At 39.9% G+C, this 17,682-nt stretch overlaps 1 protein-coding gene across 1 annotated transcript; it reads right to left on the bottom strand.

Moving 5' to 3' along the window:
* Positions 1-3,815: 3,815 nt before the first annotated feature.
* On the bottom strand, positions 3,816-9,202 carry LOC121560984 (transmembrane protein 106B-like). Its single transcript, XM_041873736.2, has 8 exons — positions 9,088-9,202; positions 7,900-8,116; positions 7,559-7,622; positions 7,263-7,422; positions 5,668-5,808; positions 5,190-5,239; positions 5,037-5,090; positions 3,816-4,891 (listed from the first exon to the last, which is right to left on the bottom strand). The coding sequence occupies exons 2-8, from the start codon at positions 8,102-8,104 to the stop codon at positions 4,771-4,773; spliced, it is 795 nt and encodes a 264-aa protein (XP_041729670.1). The 5' UTR covers positions 8,105-8,116; positions 9,088-9,202; the 3' UTR covers positions 3,816-4,770.
* Positions 9,203-17,682: the final 8,480 nt, after the last annotated feature.

The raw sequence follows: 17,682 nt of genomic DNA, 5'->3' as shown, positions 1-17,682 counted from the left end.
GATTTAGCCATCAGTAAGTGTGTCATTGGAGCATGTGTCGATACTGATAGGATTGAAAGAAAGGCAGCGCTGCTCTCTGATCAGCTTTCTCCATTCAAATCTTACCTTAACATTGGAAGCAGTCCACAATACTGACGATGGATCAGCTCCTAGAGAGATATTATCACCTACGTCTGCAAATATTTAAGGCAGCTTATTCTAATGCTTACCCTATAATAATGCACTAAATCACAGATTTGGCACATCATCGTGAACATGTTGTTACACATCATGAGATATATTGAGGCAAAAATTAGAGACAGTAGCCTTCAATTAGCAAAATAGAACTCAATTGATAGAACATGAACTTGATTTCAATATGATTGAAATACATAGGCCTATGTAGCATATACTGTATTTATATTTTAATGCAGTCATCTCGGTTGTCCTTTCGAAGCATATTTTTTATCCTTCGCTTGTTTGTAACAATTGCAAAGCCATTGGCAACTTTGTATTTATATTCAGCTTTGTTCTGAAGTTATCTGTGGTCACAGAGGTGGATAAACATCTTGATTTTATGTTTAGTGGAGATCTTCTGTGTATAAAGTGACGCGTAAGGGCAAAAAGGCATCTAACGACGCACTTAGCTGTTCTACGAGTGTTCTGAGGCAGTCGGTAAATAACGTGTTTTCAAGTGCAACTTTATTAACAATGGTTTTGGGAAACCATTGAAGCACGAATCCCATTCAAGTCATTGGACCAATATTAGCATTTTTCGCGCATCATGTTCAAAACATCTATAGGTGACTTTGTTGAGCTTTACAATCAATTTCAGATACTTTGGGATGATTTGGACATGGTGCGCGAAAAATGATAATATTGGTCCCATGACTTGAATGGGATTTGTACCACAAATGCTAAAACGTTAGCACGTGAAAACAGTGCCAGGGAAACTAAACCAAATTGTGGATTGCTTTCATACCTTGTCCATAGACTGCTTACAGGGTAAGGAAACCAATGTGTCATTTTGTAATTTGGGTGAACTATCGCTTTAAGATGCTTTTGGGAAACTGGGCTTTGGTCAATTAGGAACTTCTCCAAGCCCTTGACCTGAATCCTGGAGGGGAAGTCAACTGCCGTTTAAACGACAGCAACAGATGTGAGGTAAGCATACCGTTACACACTGGAGACACTCAAGCACCGGTGAGCATCTGGAGCAAACAAAGTAACACACTGACACACATCCAGAACAGTCTACAAATAAATTCAAAGGTCATACAGTACTAGCAGATGCATTACAATACAGCATACAAACCTGTTTAGGATCTTGTAGAACAGAGTAGCACATTGACACAATACGTTATGACAGAAAACACATGCTGTATGTTGTCCATTTAGAATAAAAGTAACACATTTGTTCACTAGAGCACCCTGTCAAACATACCTAAGCCTGTCTATTCTGTGCGACTTTAAATGTAAGGTCATGCTATTTTTAAGATGCTAAATATTTGACTTGGTGTGTTTTACACATGAATGGCATACATTGTGTTAATTATTTAAACGTAATAGTGAGTTATGTAAGGTAAGATTTGTATGCAAACCTGTGCATATGGTCATTATAGAAACTATATTGTCATCCTACACTTACTCATTTCTAAGTTAATGTCATTAAATTAGGCGCCACCCTGTGATAGTGACCAGTATTGCACATTTCTCTTTCCTTTGAATTCTCCCCCAACTACAAACTACTAACTATCAATAAATGCATCAAACAAAAACTTCCAAATTCAACCACACTTTTATTCCCAGTTTCATGCAAGGAAAAAACATTGTTACATGTGCTGTATGATTGGCAGTGGCTTACATGGACAGTATCCACATGTACACAGTAAACACACCTCAGTGAGGATTCAGAACTGACTTTAAGCTGATGAAAGTTTTCTTCTTGATTGATTTGGGACATAATATGGCACTTTGAAATATCCAACAGTATATTGGTGTGATTGTTCCTCCACAGAGCAGTTCCTCCATAGAGTATATCAGATCAAACTTTAAACAATGTACGCATCTGATATTTTATCTTGGGCATTTTTATTGTCCTCAGTTCAGTCTTCTGTACATGCATAATATACTTGAAAAGCTACAACAAATGTTTAGGGAATATAACAAATGGATACTTACTGTATCCTGACATTTAATAATCTCAGAAAGAAACCCAAACTCGAAAAGAACAACTTACAGTGGGGAAAAAAAGTATTTAGTCAGCCACCAATTGTGCAAGTTCTCCCACTTAAAAAGATGAGAGAGGCCTGTAATTTTCATCATAGGTACACGTCAACTATGACAGACAAATCCAGAATTTTTTTCCAGAAAATCACATTGTAGGATTTTTATGAATTTATTTGCAAATTATGGTGGAAAATAAGTATTTGGTCACCTACAATCAAGCAAGATTTCTGGCTCTCACAGACCTGTAACTTCTTCTTTAAGAGGCTCCTCTGTCCTCCACTCGTTACCTGTATTAATGGCACCTGTTTGAACTTGTTATCAGTATAAAAGACACCTGTCCACAACCTCAAACAGTCACACTCCAAACTCCACTATGGCCAAGACCAAAGAGCTGTCAAAGGACACCAGAAACAAAATTGTAGACCTGCACCAGGCTGGGAAGCCTGAATCTGCAATAGGTAAGCAGCTTGGTTTGAAGAAATAAACTGTGGGAGCAATTACTAGGAAATGGAAGACATACAAGACCACTGATAATCTCCTCGATCTGGGGCTCCATGCAAGATCTCACCCCGTGGGGTCAAAATGATCACAAGAACGGTGAGCAAAAATCCCAGAACCACACGGGGGACCTAGTGAATGACCTGCAGAGAGCTGGGACCAAAGTAACAAAGCCTACCATCAGTAACACACAACGCCGCCAGGGACTCAAATCCTGCAGTGCAAGACGTGTCCCCCTGCTTAAGCCAGTACATGTCCAGGCCCGTCTGAAGTTTGCTAGAGTGCATTTGGATGATCCAGAAGAGGATTGGGAGAATGTCATATGGTCAGATGAAACCAAAATAGAACATTTTGGTAAAAACTCAACTCGTCGTGTTTGGAGGACAAAGAATGCTGAGTTGCATCCAAAGAACACCATACCTACTGTGAAGCATGGGGGTGGAAACATCATGCTTTGGGGCTGTTTTTCTGCAAAGGGACCAGGACGACTGATCCGTGTAAAGGAAAGAATGAATGGGGCCATGTATCGTGAGATTTTGAGTGAAAACCTCCTTCCATCAGCAAGGGCATTGAAGATGAAACGTGGCTGGGTCTTTCAGCATGACAATGATCCCAAACACACTGCCCGGCAACGAAGGAGTGGCTTTGTAAGAAGCATTTCAAGGTCCTGGAGTGGCCTAGCCAGTCTCAGATCTCAACCCCATAGAAAATCTTTGGAGCGAGTTGAAAGTCTGTGTTGCCCAGCGACAGCCCCAAAACATCACTGCTCTAGAGGAGATCTGCATGGAGGAATGGGCCAAAATACCAGCAACAGTGTGTGAAAACCTTGTGAAGACTTACAGAAAACGTTTGACCTGTGTCATTGCCAACAAAGGGTATATAACAAAGTATTGAGAAACTTTTGTTATTGACCAAATACTTATTTTCCACCATAATATGCAAATAAATTCATTAAAAATCCTACAATGTGATTTTCTGGATTATTTTTCCTCATTTTCTCTGTCATAGTTGACGTGTACCTATGATGAAAATTACAGGCCTCTCTCATCTTTTTAAGTGGGAGAACTTGCACAATTGGTGGCTGACTAAATACTTTTTTTCCCCACTGTACTTGCAAGTTTCAGTGATCAACAATGACAAATTGAAAGGGGCAAAGGGCATCAAATAAAAAATTAAGATACAAAATGACCTCTTAAAATCGATTTCCAAAGATAAAATAAAAACCTAGTTTTACAACACCATTGAGGGTATTTATGTAATATCATATTTTGAAATAGGTAACCTACAAACAATTCAGAGGTTTACAATTAAAGAGTAATTCACATCATAAACAACACATCTAATCATTATAGGTACTGTATTTGAATGATATAAAAATACGAGATTCCTCCTATGTTGCAATCTAATTACTGTTAAAATAAACTACCAGGTCCAGTAGTCATCATAATTACGTTGACTTCACCCCTACATGATATGTCACCTCAGAATTAGATCTAAATCTAACTATCATTAGAATGAAAATGTAATAGTAACGACACACATCAGGAAGTACTATTATGTACAAAACAATACATCCTTGAAGAAAACAAAATGTCTGGTACAAAAAATTATGGGGAAAAAGGCCATGCAAAAGTGGTTTGGGGTGATTAGTGGTGGTGATAATCAAAACGATGATTCTGTCAGATTACTTTATTTGTATTGCATGTCCCATACCTAGTGGTCTGGGAAGGTTAGTGGTACAGGTTACATTACATCAACAACTCTGCCGTATAAATACTTTCTTATGATTGCGTTTCCCATACAAAGCTAAAGTGCATCTTCATCTCAAATGCCTGTACACATTGGATTGGATCATTCTATTAGGAAGAATTTGCACAAGAGATTTTCTACCTGCAACATCATCAAACTCTCATGAAACTGTACATTGGCACCTTGTAAACTTCACTTTCTCTGAGTCATGGTTCCTCCTATTCTACAGTAGACGTGTGCCCAAAGGAACTTCGTTAAACCCTTTAGTCTACCTTTAGATAGATGGGCTTCCATTATGGCTGTGTTTTTACTGCCTTACTGATACACCTTCACATGTCCATGCAGTGAGGTGGTGTTGCCCCCACAGTCCACATACTGGTAAATCTCCTGGGAGACCTGTTCTGAGTGCCCAAAGTAGGACGTGGTCACAGTCACCCTGAAAACCAGCCAATAGACAGGTCAGTTTCCCCAAAATGGCTGCCCACATGGGCATGTGATGTTTGACAAAAGAAATAGAGTAGGTATAGTAACATGTGTAAACTCAATGTATTAGTAGAGATTTTTTTTAAAGGTATACTTACTGCATCATGACCACAATGTTGTGAACCTTTATGGACTTCAGGGTGCAATAGTCGCTGCAACACAAAACTTTTATTAAAGAAATGTCACGATTTGTACTGTCAAACACACAATAAAATGTAATTACTTGTGAAATACTTAAAATAAATACTTACAACATATAACTCATCTCATCAGCAATGACTGTGGGAACCGTGTAGTCAATCTGAAATGAACAATATGTTGTAATGCAGCTGTTATCTCTCTCCCATATTGACGCAGGGCGGTTGAGTCCTGACTAACTAAAGTAACGAGTAACTTTTGAGGGCAACAGTCCATAAATACGATCCTTATTCCATCCTTGCTACTACTGATGCCCTCAGAACAGGGACAGGTGTTCTAGTGGGTTCAACAACAACAAGGTTCATTATCAATTTTGCCTTATTTTGTTGCTAGATTTTGCAGGAAAGTGGGTGGAACAATGAGCTGCTGTGTTGACTTAGAGAAAAGAACTTAAGGACATCTGGATCAAAAGTTGAAAGTACAACTTTGATGCACTTGTCAAGCTATGCTCACTTCATTCACTGTAATATGTTAATAACAAGCAGTTATACCAAGGCATGTTATTCTAAAATACACATGGTAAAGACCCACCTGCTGTTTATCCAGTGGTATGATGGTCGTCACATTGCTAATACGGGCCTTCCCAATCACCGTCTTAGAGAACTGCACTTGGGCTGTGATGTTGGTCAGGGATACAGCGTAGTAGTTGTTATTGGTGATGTTCAGAGTGTTCTAGAAGAAAAGACATACGCACAACATTTGTTGGAAAGAGAGTCATTACGTTGGACCCACTTCAATTTGCATACCGTCCCAACAGATCCACAGATGACGCAATCTCTATTGCACTCCACACTGCCCTCTCCCACATGGACAAGAAGAACAGCTATGCGAGAATGCTGTTAATTGACTACAGCTCAGCGTTCAACACCATAGTACCCTCCAAGCTCATCACTAAGCTCAGCACTGGGACTGAACACCTCCCTCTGTAACTGGATCCTGAACTTCCTGACAGGCCGCCCCCAGGTTTAAAAAAAAGTATTTCCCAGGTGGTGAGGGTAGGCAACAACACATTCACCACGCTGACCCTCAACATGGGGGCCCCTCAGGGGTGCGTGCTTATTTCCCTCCTGTACACGCTGTTCACCCACGACTGCATGACCGCACACGACTCCAACACCATCATTAAGTTTGCTGACGACACAACGGTTGTAGGCCTGAACACCGACGACGAGACATCCTATAGGGAGGAGGTCAGTGACCTGGTAGTGTGGTGCCAGGACAGCAAACTCTCCCTCAATGTCAGCAAGACAAAGGAGCTGATCGTGGACTAAAGGAAATGGAGGGCCGAGCACGCCCCAATCCACATTTATGGGGCTGTAGTGGAGCGGGCCGAGAGCTTCAAGTTCCTCGGTGTCCACATCACTAAGGAATTAACATGGTCCACACACACCAACAGTTGTGAAGAAGGCACGACAACACCTCTGAAAAGATTTGGCATGGGCCCTCAGATCCTCAAAAGGTTCTACAGCTGTGGCATTGAGAGCATCTTGACTGGCTGCATCACTGCTTGCTATGGCAACTGCTTGGCATCCAACCGCAAGGGCGCTACAGAGGGTAGTGCGTACGGCCCAGTACATCACTGGGGGGCGAGCTTCCTGCCATCCAGGACCTCCATACCAGGCGGTGTCAGAGAAGGCCCTACAAATTGTAAAAGACTCCAGCCACCCAAGCCATAGACAGTTCTCTCTGCTACCGCACGGCAAGCGGTACCGAAGCACCAAGTCTCGAACCAACAGGACCCTGAACAGCTTCTACCCCCAAGCCTTAAGACTGCTAAATTGTTAACCAAATAGCTACCAGGACTATCTGCATTGCCCCTTTTAGCACTCTTTTTGACTCATCACATATGCTGCTGCTACTGTTTATTATCTATCCTGTTGCCTCGTCACTTGCCCCTACCTATATGTGCATATCTACCTCAATTACCTCGTCCCTCTGCACATCGACTTGGTGCTGGTACCCCGTGTATATAGCCAAGTTACCGTTACTCATGGCGTATTTAGTCCTCGTGTTATTGTCTGTCTATTGTTTTTCTATTTTTCTCTCTGCATTTTTGGGAATGAATCCATGTCAACCCTTAGATGGAAACACAAGAAGGTCAACTAACACCAGAGAGAGGATCTTACTGTGATATTGAGATAGACAATCCGTTTGTCCTGGTCATAGGAGACGAAGGAAGACTTCACCCCCACATAGGAGACGTCGATAGAACGAGGGAACAGGAAAAACACGGCCAGGCCAGACAGCAGAAGGCAAAGAGACACGGACACAGTGACATACAGCTTTCTGCAAGAACAAGGAAGGAAGCGCCATTAAAAGAAAGAGAGAAGTTGGACATAGACCACAGTCAACCACAGTTGAATCATTCAATTGCACATCTTTCAATAAAGAGACATCTGGCTGAGTGAGATGAGAGACTTACGTTCTCCTTGGTTGGAGCCTCTGGTCACTGTATGGAATCAGAGCCACAAGCTGGTTCTCTTGACCTGCATTAGAGATGTGATGACAAAGCCATTTACAGAGGAAACAGATTTTGGATTTTCCATTTTCAGTGAACGTTGGAAGTCACAGTGTTTCTAGGTGGCCTAGTTTCCGGTTTTGCATTCTTGTTTGAATATCAAGTCAAAATGCAAATTAGGCCAAATTATTAGCAGCTCATGAGAGGGAGTTTTACTACAGATGTAGGTGTGTATTGTGTCAGTGAGTGAGAATTCATGTTTATTACTGTGTAGGAATGTATTTGTTTTGTGTTTATCCCCTTACCCCGTGGTATTCTGCCAGTGCCCTGGCATGTGGGGCATGTGACACTGTCTCTGCCAGTAAATTCCACATAGGGGAACTGAGACACATCTCCATTCTTTCCATCCTCTTCACTCTTTGTATCTATGTACTCTGGACCAGTGGTCAGGTCACTCTGACTGTCATGGTAGTCTTTCCCCTTCCACAAGTGAGAGTGTGAGTTCCCCATCACTAGAGCTTTCTGTGAATAAAACATTTAAGATCTAATAAGTAGGTGTGGTTGGTAGTGTAAATTCATGCCACATATTCATTTGATATTTACATGGTAGTTATGGTCAGTTTACAAAAATTGTTTTATACTACTTCTGTACTATAACAACAGGGATGTAGCTCAGTTGGTAGAGCATGGCGTTTGCAACGCCAGGGGTTGTGGGTCCGATTCCCACGGGGGCCAGTATAAAAAATGATGTATGCACTCACTAACTGTAAGTCGCTCTGGATAAGAGCGTCTGCTAAATGACTAAAATGTAAAAAGTAAAATGTAAATAACAACGTACCTGCCTATGTCATTACCATGTAAATACAGGTTTTAAAGCCAATTTAGGTTGTACACAGGCTACCATTCTCCTATTACATTTTTGCATAGATTATTTTTGCATTGTTTAGACCAGTTTACACCAACTCCCCAAAAGCTCTTATCAAGTGTGCACCATTTATGTAATTCATGCTTGTTTGAAACAATTATTGTCAAACAAGACACTTGTTCTGACCAAAGTTTCGTCTGGACCAAACGTATGTAGCCTAGTCCGGACAACACATCGCACCTTCTCTTCTGCTCCTGCTATACATTGAGCGCCTATGGCCGGGATACTGTGCTGATGTGCAGACCACCATTATGCTACACCGTACACCATGTTCCTTCCAGAGAAAGTCGTTCGCCCGCCTGCCATTTTAATCCAAAACTCACGAATACATTGTTGCGTATTTGCTCCGATATTCTGTTGTATTTTTATTTGGTGTCAAGTTATTGATGTGAATCATTGCGTAGGATACTTGCAGAGTATAGGCCATTGTTAGCTTGGATAAAATGTTTCCATGTTGCAAAATGTTGCCCGGCTCCTTAGACAACATCAAAACACCACTGTGCGGTATTACACACGCACGATGGATTTATCAAAATGGCAACATTCGATATTGGAATCATCTGCTTACCTTTGCGTATATTCACGCAGAATTGCTTTACATATGCTTGGTCAAGAACAGCCGCTGTTTATGTCAATATAGTACTGACATAAGTACACGCACCAGTATTATGCCAGCAGCTCAGACGATGACGTCACTTTCATATTGTAATAAGGAAACCTTCAAAATAAAAGTCCGCATTTCAAAACATTTCAATGTGGATAACTCATTCAAATGATATTGCATTTTAATCAATGGGCACTTTTATTGTGCCAACAAGAAAATGCAATAAGCAATTTATGAAAACAAATACTAAAATATTTGACCAGTAATGAAAAAATACAATGTTGACACACCTATGTTGAGAATATCGTTTTGGAGGGGGACTGTGCCATACATACCCAGCAGCACTTCGTTCTCCACCCCCTCTGTAGCCCCCAATGCAATGCACTGTAATTGGCTTGTAAAGAGGAAACTGCTTGTTTGCTTCCAGTGTGAAATAAAATGTAAACAAAGACACAGACACAATGTAAACAATGATGGACTGGCATACCTGTTAACGACCTAGATTAACCTAATGGTGATGGTAATGGTTTTTCATACAAATGATTGCAAAGGGATCACACATCACACACATGCAGTAAATGTGAAGCAGTACTCAGTAGACAAACTATTTGGACCAGCACTCCAGATATTCTTAGATATTCTTGTACTTTATGTTTCTCATGTAAGGTCAAAAGTCGCCACTGTAATGTGAAACCCTGTATCCCCCATCTTGCTTTATTGATCTTTCAGCAGTTGGCAATGAGAGGTTGAAGTACAGATTGAGCTGAGTAATCTGTCATTCAGAGATAAATGCCAAAGAAAGACATTACTAGGCACATCTTATATTTGACTCTTTTAGGATGAAGATGGTCTCCATAGAGATGATCTCTATAGAATCTACAAACATTCAGGACACAGCAGGAGTTATATATTTTTATGAATTATGTAATGAGGGCCGTTACAGAATCTCTGATATCAGTGAGCAAGTACAGTCCTGTGAGTCAGATTCAGATATTGATGTTAACTATTTCCCCAATCAGCTTGAGGGTAAAGCCTTTCCTGTTGTGACATTTCTGAAGAAAACATATAAGAATGTCGCAAAAGATTACTTAAAACAAACAGTATGAGTCCAAATCAGCAATTCAGCAAAGTCATTTCACAGATGCAGTGAAAACAGAACAGACTACACCACCATTGTTTCAACAGAGGCTTCAAAACAGCAATATGTGTGACATTGTAGAATATTTTGTAAAGGAAATGCTACCTGCAAATTTCTTAGCCAATGATCTCCTCCAAATTCACAGTTTATGCTCTCAAAATTGCAGTCAGTGCAAGAAAGCCATGAATAGCCAGGGTAAAAAATGAATAGTTCAACCAAGGTATATTTCAGAAAGAGGCATCAAAGAATTCCTTTCACTGCAAGCATCCCAAGAAAACAAGATTTGTAAAACATGTGATACTGCTAACAACTTTCAGCGGTCAAGCTTTAATGTCATCCATGTTCCAAAGACATTACTTGTGAAGATAGACAGGCCAGCAGAGAGCTGTTTACCCAAGAGCTTGAATCTTTCCTTCATATATAACGTACACCTCTTTGAATTATCTAGTATTATAGCATTTTCAGAAAATTACCCATTTGGGAAATCGTACACACTACATGGCAAGCTCTGGTATATATAGACTGCACTCAAGTATCAAGTGTGGGCTTTACCTTAGAGAAGGCCCAATAATTCCTGATGCAAGTTGTGTTCTATCTGGTATCATACGAAAAGAAACACAGTGAAAAAGTACTACATTTCCTTTAAAAAGACAAAAGTCATCTGTGCTCTGACAAATGCACAAAGAATGACTCATCTGTGTCTAAACTTCTAATTCCAAAGACAACCTAAACTCTTCTATCTCCACTTATTAAAGAGGATTATAACATATTAAGCAATGACAACAAGTGGTTCAATAACCAAATAATTGAAGGGTACAATTATCTTTTGACTTCACATCTGAAGGAACATTTTGTGTTAATGTCCCCTGCGTCTTTTGCGAGTCAGGAATGACAGAGTCTGTTTTGTGACAGCAAAGAGGTTATGCCAAATGTGCCTGGAACCGGAACGGTGCACTATTGGTGGCGTTTTGATCATGTGATAGTGCCTGTGAACTTAAAGTCACATTGGACAGTTATAGCCATAGATTTGCAACATATAGTTAGTAGCAGTAATTGCATTACATTAAATCTTTTTAAAATGATGGCTTCCTTAAGCCAGTATGAAAGATAATTAAAGGATACACTACTTCCACTTCAGAAATACCTGGCATTACAGTATCTGGCAATGCATGGATATGTGGTGGATGTGACACTAAACTATGACTTTTTCTCATGCCACCATTTTTTTCGTGCCACCATTTTAGAAAACAGTCAGACGGTAGTAGTTGTGATGTTTATGTGTGCTTATTCTGTAAAGCAGTCTTATTAGAGGGCAATGTGAATACGCTTTGTCACAATGGCATGTGAGAGTAGGTTTTATATCAGTTATCAGAGAGAAAATTACTCGTAATACATTTTAATCTCTGCAGAAAATGCCTTTGCTGACCTTGATCGATAATCAACAAGCCTCTATATTTAAGCAATAAGGCCCGAAGGGGGTGTAGTATATGGCCAATATACCACGGCTAAGGGATGTTCTTATGGTCGACGCAACGCGGAGTGCCTGGACACAGCCCGTAGCCGTGGTATATTGGCCATATATAACAAACCCCCGAAGTGCCTCATTGCTATTATAAACTGGTTACCAACATAATTAGAGCAGTAAAAATAATATTTTTGTAATACCCCTTGTAAACCGTCTGTTATACCATGGCTTTCAGCCAATCAGCATTCAGGGCTCGAACCACCCAGTTTATAATATGTATTATCTTTTAATCTTGTCTCTGTTATTGGTTTTGAAAACTTGGTTAATAGGCCTTTACAGTAAACTGATAACCTTGATAGAAAAGCAAGACATAGAGGCCAATTGTAGTGTAATATAGAAAATCACCATCATTCTGGATGAGTCATCATTTAGTTTGGTGGAAATTATCCAACCATTATGTAGGTTGGTGGAAACCCCATCGACTGAGGATGAGGGGTCTCCATTATGTAGATGTGTAAAAATTATGTTGAGTAATAATAAACTATATTTATCAATCTGACTCCATTATTATGTAAATGCTATAGCCCCATAGTTGTATCCAGTGGGTATAGTCAAGGTTGTGAGCCTTGCTTCACCACTAGGAATACTATAAGATGCATGTGTCTAGGTTGACCGTTATGCCATTATTAACAGGCTAAGGAACAAAGAGCTAATATCTTTCAATCAATGTCCTAGCATTAAATGATTGAGTTACCCTTAGCTCAGAGATGCACAGTTAGAGACCGAGCATATATGCTATGTATTTGTGAATAACATTTACCATTAGACATTTCACCAAATAATAATTCAAGGAATATTACTCAGAAATGTGAGGACTATGGATCGTAACCATTTAAAATAATCTGATGTATTACAGTTACGCAATAAGAATACAATTAACAAATGGTACATACCAGAAATCTAACAATAAAAATAATACAAAATATCATAAGTCTTAACAGCATAGAAAATTCCCCACTATGACAGACTAACGTGCATCAGGAGATCGGTTTACCAATGACTCCATGATCTAAGTCTAAACCCGGCTTTTATTCTTCCAAGAGTGCCAACTCCGAGTATCTCCTATCCTCTAATCACTTTGTATGGCCCAAAACATTAAAACAAAGGCATGAAAACAACACACAAATTCTTGGATCTAAATTATACTGGCGCACCCCTGTGTCGCTCCTCTTTGAACTATCCACCCTCCGACAAATAGAATAACACAGTTTCTCTGTAACAATAAAGCCATAGCACTTACATTAGTACAATGAAGCATATACAAATTCATAGCTCTTTATGAACTCTTGAAACAATCCAAACATGACAATTTAATTCACACATGAACATACATTTCCTCGATTCAAGTTTCATCAGTCTTCACCTTGTCATGGAAATTACCACCAGGGACTCAAAGTCAAACTTAAATGAATCATTCTTTATTATCAGCAAGCTGGAGTGGTTCCAACAAACTTAATGCACCATAGTACACGTCGGTCGGGAGCTCTGCCGGGGCAGTTCCATTAGTTCTCTTATATACTGCTTACATAGACAAGTTATATTTGCATGATTTACATTATTCATTATTCATAATTAATTCATAATTAACGTTTGGTTCCTGCATGTGACTGACCAATACTTGATGAGGCTTCTCCTCTCCAAGCTGAGACCTTGAAACTGAGATATCATTTTGGTTCCCAGAACAATGTTCTCGGCGTACTGCCAATTGGTCTGAGGAGGAGGTCACAGTCACCTGCACGAACCAAGATAGAGGGAGAGGAGATGCTGTGTACAATTCAACGCTATCTCTTCAGACAACAAAATGTTCCCTCACAACGTCTCCTGGCTTCAGTGACCCTAGGATGTCTCTTCATCGAGATTTCCACAGATAAGATGTGTTTGACCCCTGTGATAGCCCACAGATGGTCTGTCATTCAAACAATGCCATAAATCGGGATTGAGTCATCACGCTGTGCTCACGCTGTGCTCCTACGCCAGCCAGTCGCTAGTCGCAAGTATCACCTTCTCTCATTCTTCCACTACACTATAACTTGTCAATGATGTTCTCCATTGTTGTTCGGAAAGCTTGAATATGCTATGTACTGTTAGCCCTGTAACCTTGTTGTCTCTTGTAATACATGTTAAACTCAACAAAAAGTGCCTTTGCAGACCTTGATCTATAATCATCAAAATATATAGCTTGTAAATAGTCTTGTCTTTGTTATAATGTTTTTCAACTAGGTAATCAGCCTTTACTGTGGACTGCAAACCTTGATAGATAAGAAGCACATATCGGCCTACAACTTGTAAATAATTTTGTCCATTGCTGTTCAGAAAGCGTGATTATACTGTGTCCTAATAGCCTGCTACATTTTAATTACATTTAACGTGTAAATAAATTAGAGTTAGTTTTGATAAAAAAGTGTAGCTTTTGTATTTCATTTTTGTTGTTGTTGAGTGTGTATTGATTTCAGGACCATGGCTAGTTACAGGTGATTTAAAGGTGTGTTGCTGGATATGAACGACACAGTCCCCCTACAAAACTACACATATTTGGTTAGTAGAGACCCTACAGAGTATTTCCCACATCACTTCAGCTGAGAAAGGTAGACATTTTTTCTCTCTACAAGCCAATATGTTTTCCATATACAGTCTATTACAGTGTATTGCATTAGGCACTACAGAGGGGATGGAGTGAAAAGCCAGCAGCAGGCCGTGCGACACAGTCCCCCTCCAAAAGTAACCATATTTGGTTAGTAGTGACAGTGGAGTAAAGTACTTAAGTAAAAATACTTTAAAGTACTACTTAAGTAGTTGTTTTGGGTATCTGTACTTTACTTCACTATTTATATTACTTCACTACATTCCTAAAGAACATAATGTACTTTGTACTCCATACATTTTCCCTGGCACCCAAAGGTACTTGTTACATGTTGATACTTAGCAGGACAGGAAAATGGTCCAATTCACTCACTTATCAAGAAAATATCCCTGGTCATCCCTACTGCCTCTGCACTGGTGTACCACTCCTGAGTGGCGCAGTGGTCTAAGGCACTGCATCGCAGTGCTAACTGTGCCACTAGAGATCCTGGTTCGAATCCAGGCTCTGTCGCAGCCGGCCGTGACCGGGAGACTCATGGGCGGTGCACAATTGGCCCAGTGTCGTCCAGGGTAGGGGAGGGAATGGCCGGCAGGGATGTAGCTCAGTTGATAGAGCATGGCGTTTGCAACGCCAGGGTTGTGGGTTCGATTCCCATGGGGGGCCAGTATAAAAAAAAAATGTATTCACTAACTGTAAGTCGCTCTGGATAAGAGCGTCAGCTAAATGACTAAAATGTAAAATGTACTCACTAATCACACATGCTTCATTTGTAAATTATGTCTGAGTGTTGGTGTACCCCTGGCTATCTGTACATTTTAAAAACAAGAAAATGGTGCCGTCTGGTTTGCTTAATATAAAGAATTTGAAATGATTTATCCTTTTACTTTTGATACTTAAGTATATTTAAAACCAAATACTTTTAGACTTTTACTAAGGTGGTATTTTACTGGTTGACTTTCACTTTTACTTGAGTAATTTTCTATTAAGGTATCTTTACTTTTACTCAAGTATGACAATTGGGTACTTTTTCCACCACTGAGTAGAGACCCTACTGAGTATTTCCCACCTCACTTTAGCTGAGACAGGTAGAAACGTTTTCTCTCTACAAGCCAACAAGTATCCCATATATAGTGTATTGCATTGCAGTGAATGGAGTGGGTGGAGTAAGGAATCACCAGTACTCTGTACTACAACCGGTTACCCAGCGCAATAACCATTTACGTTTTGCGGAGTCTATTGAGTAATTCCAATAACATATATTTGTATTTTATTCAAAGTGGTTGCAATGCTGTGAAAAACAGTTGTACTGCACTAGAGTTCAACATATTTATATTCCCAAAGTTTAGCATGCGTTTGCAGGGGGACTCTTATTTTAAAAGAAAAATTCCGCGATCGTGCGGCCAGCATAATATCCTGCTGCTAGGAGAACGATATTCATACACGTCCCCTCACTGACTTTGCTGTTGTGTAATTGTGTGACAATTATAGGCCTAAATCCAACTTTTAATGTGTTTACAATACTAGTGTGATAATGTAAATAGTCTTAAATCGATTTTGCATTTCCAATATTTTGGTTACTGCATCTCATATGGATGGTGTGGTCTGTATATGTTTTTAGCACAAACAGGCAATTCCGATAGGAGTGGGACATTTTGAGCATACTTAGTATTATAGAATGGCTTTAGGTTCTAGTTCTACTGTCATATTCCTGGTAGCCTATGTCACCTGATGGGAGAGATTAACCTAATTCTTGGCTTTTCCGATTTTCTACAAATGCCAGCATTGTAACCACACTACAAATTTGTCACATAATTCCAATACTGAAATAAGGTTACCGTGTGTGTATTCCTTGGAGGAGCCCATGTCCTACTGATGGTTAGATGGTTAGATTATCTTGTTATGTCAGTCACTGACAGTCACTCACTTAGTCTTGTCAGCTAACCATTTTTAGATTGGTAAATTAGTCTAGCCAGCTATCTAAACTTGTAGGACTCATGGCCGAATACCGACCAGGCCCAGGGGCCCTGACCTCCAGGGGGCCCCCATTGATTTTGTTAGTCACTCTCACTTAGATATCATAAACATGACATAAGTCATTGCAAAATGTGTAGAATTGCATTACAGGAAATTTGCTTTAAAATGGAAAACAATTCTCTCCACCACATGGCAAAATGGGTAGAATTGCAGTAAATGTATGATTACTTGGGTGCTGCCAGCTGTTGGCATGTGGGCAGGATTGAAATACCCTTCATTCTGTGATTTTTTTCTTCTCCCTATCATCTCGCAATTCTCAGTTTTGGACGAGACTGACTTTATGACAAAAATTATCATATTTAAACTTTATAGTACATTTTGACACATAGTCCGTTTTCAAAACGAGAAGTTGCTTTTTAGGGGCAGAATGGAAATGAACTGAGACTCAAATAATTTGGTAGACAGTGTGCATTAGTATTAGCTAGATTAGAGGATGATGAGAGATAGATAGAGAACTCATTATTCCTTCAGATAAGAAGACATGAGGTAAAACACACTTTTTACATTTGTAGAATTGCCTGGCAGGAGGAGGATTTTTGACTTTGATAACCACATGAGGGCAGTATACTGTAAGTATGGCAGGTGGCTGGATGGTGCCTCAGCAGATAATTGGAACAATAGCTTTATTCCAATCTCTGTATTTATTCCCAGGAGCTACTCTAAATAACGTGGACAAAGTAGTGAATTAGGACAACTGTCAAGTAGAAACATTTCAAAATATTTTGCCCTAACAGTGTTTTAGTCGTGGCCTACTTGGCATTGCCACTAGTTTCGTCATTGTGCACACGCTAAGTAAATTAGAGGCAGCTCCAAGCATGACGAAATCAGTCGATGCTAATGAGTATAATGTACAAAATATTCATAAAAGGCAGACCAAGGTAGGAGGAGTCTTGAGGTGCTCAAACAAATTTATGTACAGATTTAACAAGACCAGAGAGACCCTTACAAAAAAAAGATTGCAGTCTTGAAACTGTAGTAAAAGTGCAGTAACTGGAGTCGACTGTAATATTTTGGACGCAGTAATTGCAGAATAACTGCAGTGTACTGCAGTTGAAATGCAGTTATACTGCACTCTAACTGTAATTCCACTGCAAAATTACTGTAATAAAAAAAATGGCATTATTTTGGACGCAGTATTTGCAGCATACTGCAGTTATACTGCACTCTGACTGCAATCTTTTTTCGTAAGGGGAGCAAGCCCTACTTTCCTCCACCTCTTATTAGAGAGGTGGCTTCGTCTTACTCAGTCTGAGTTTCCTGTTACCGTACGACTACTGCATC

This window comes from Coregonus clupeaformis, unplaced genomic scaffold (genome assembly GCF_020615455.1).
Source record: "Coregonus clupeaformis isolate EN_2021a unplaced genomic scaffold, ASM2061545v1 scaf3197, whole genome shotgun sequence".
In the NCBI taxonomy this organism is placed as follows: Eukaryota; Metazoa; Chordata; class Actinopteri; order Salmoniformes; family Salmonidae; genus Coregonus; species Coregonus clupeaformis.
This window is presented reverse-complemented; position numbering and strand designations above follow the sequence as displayed.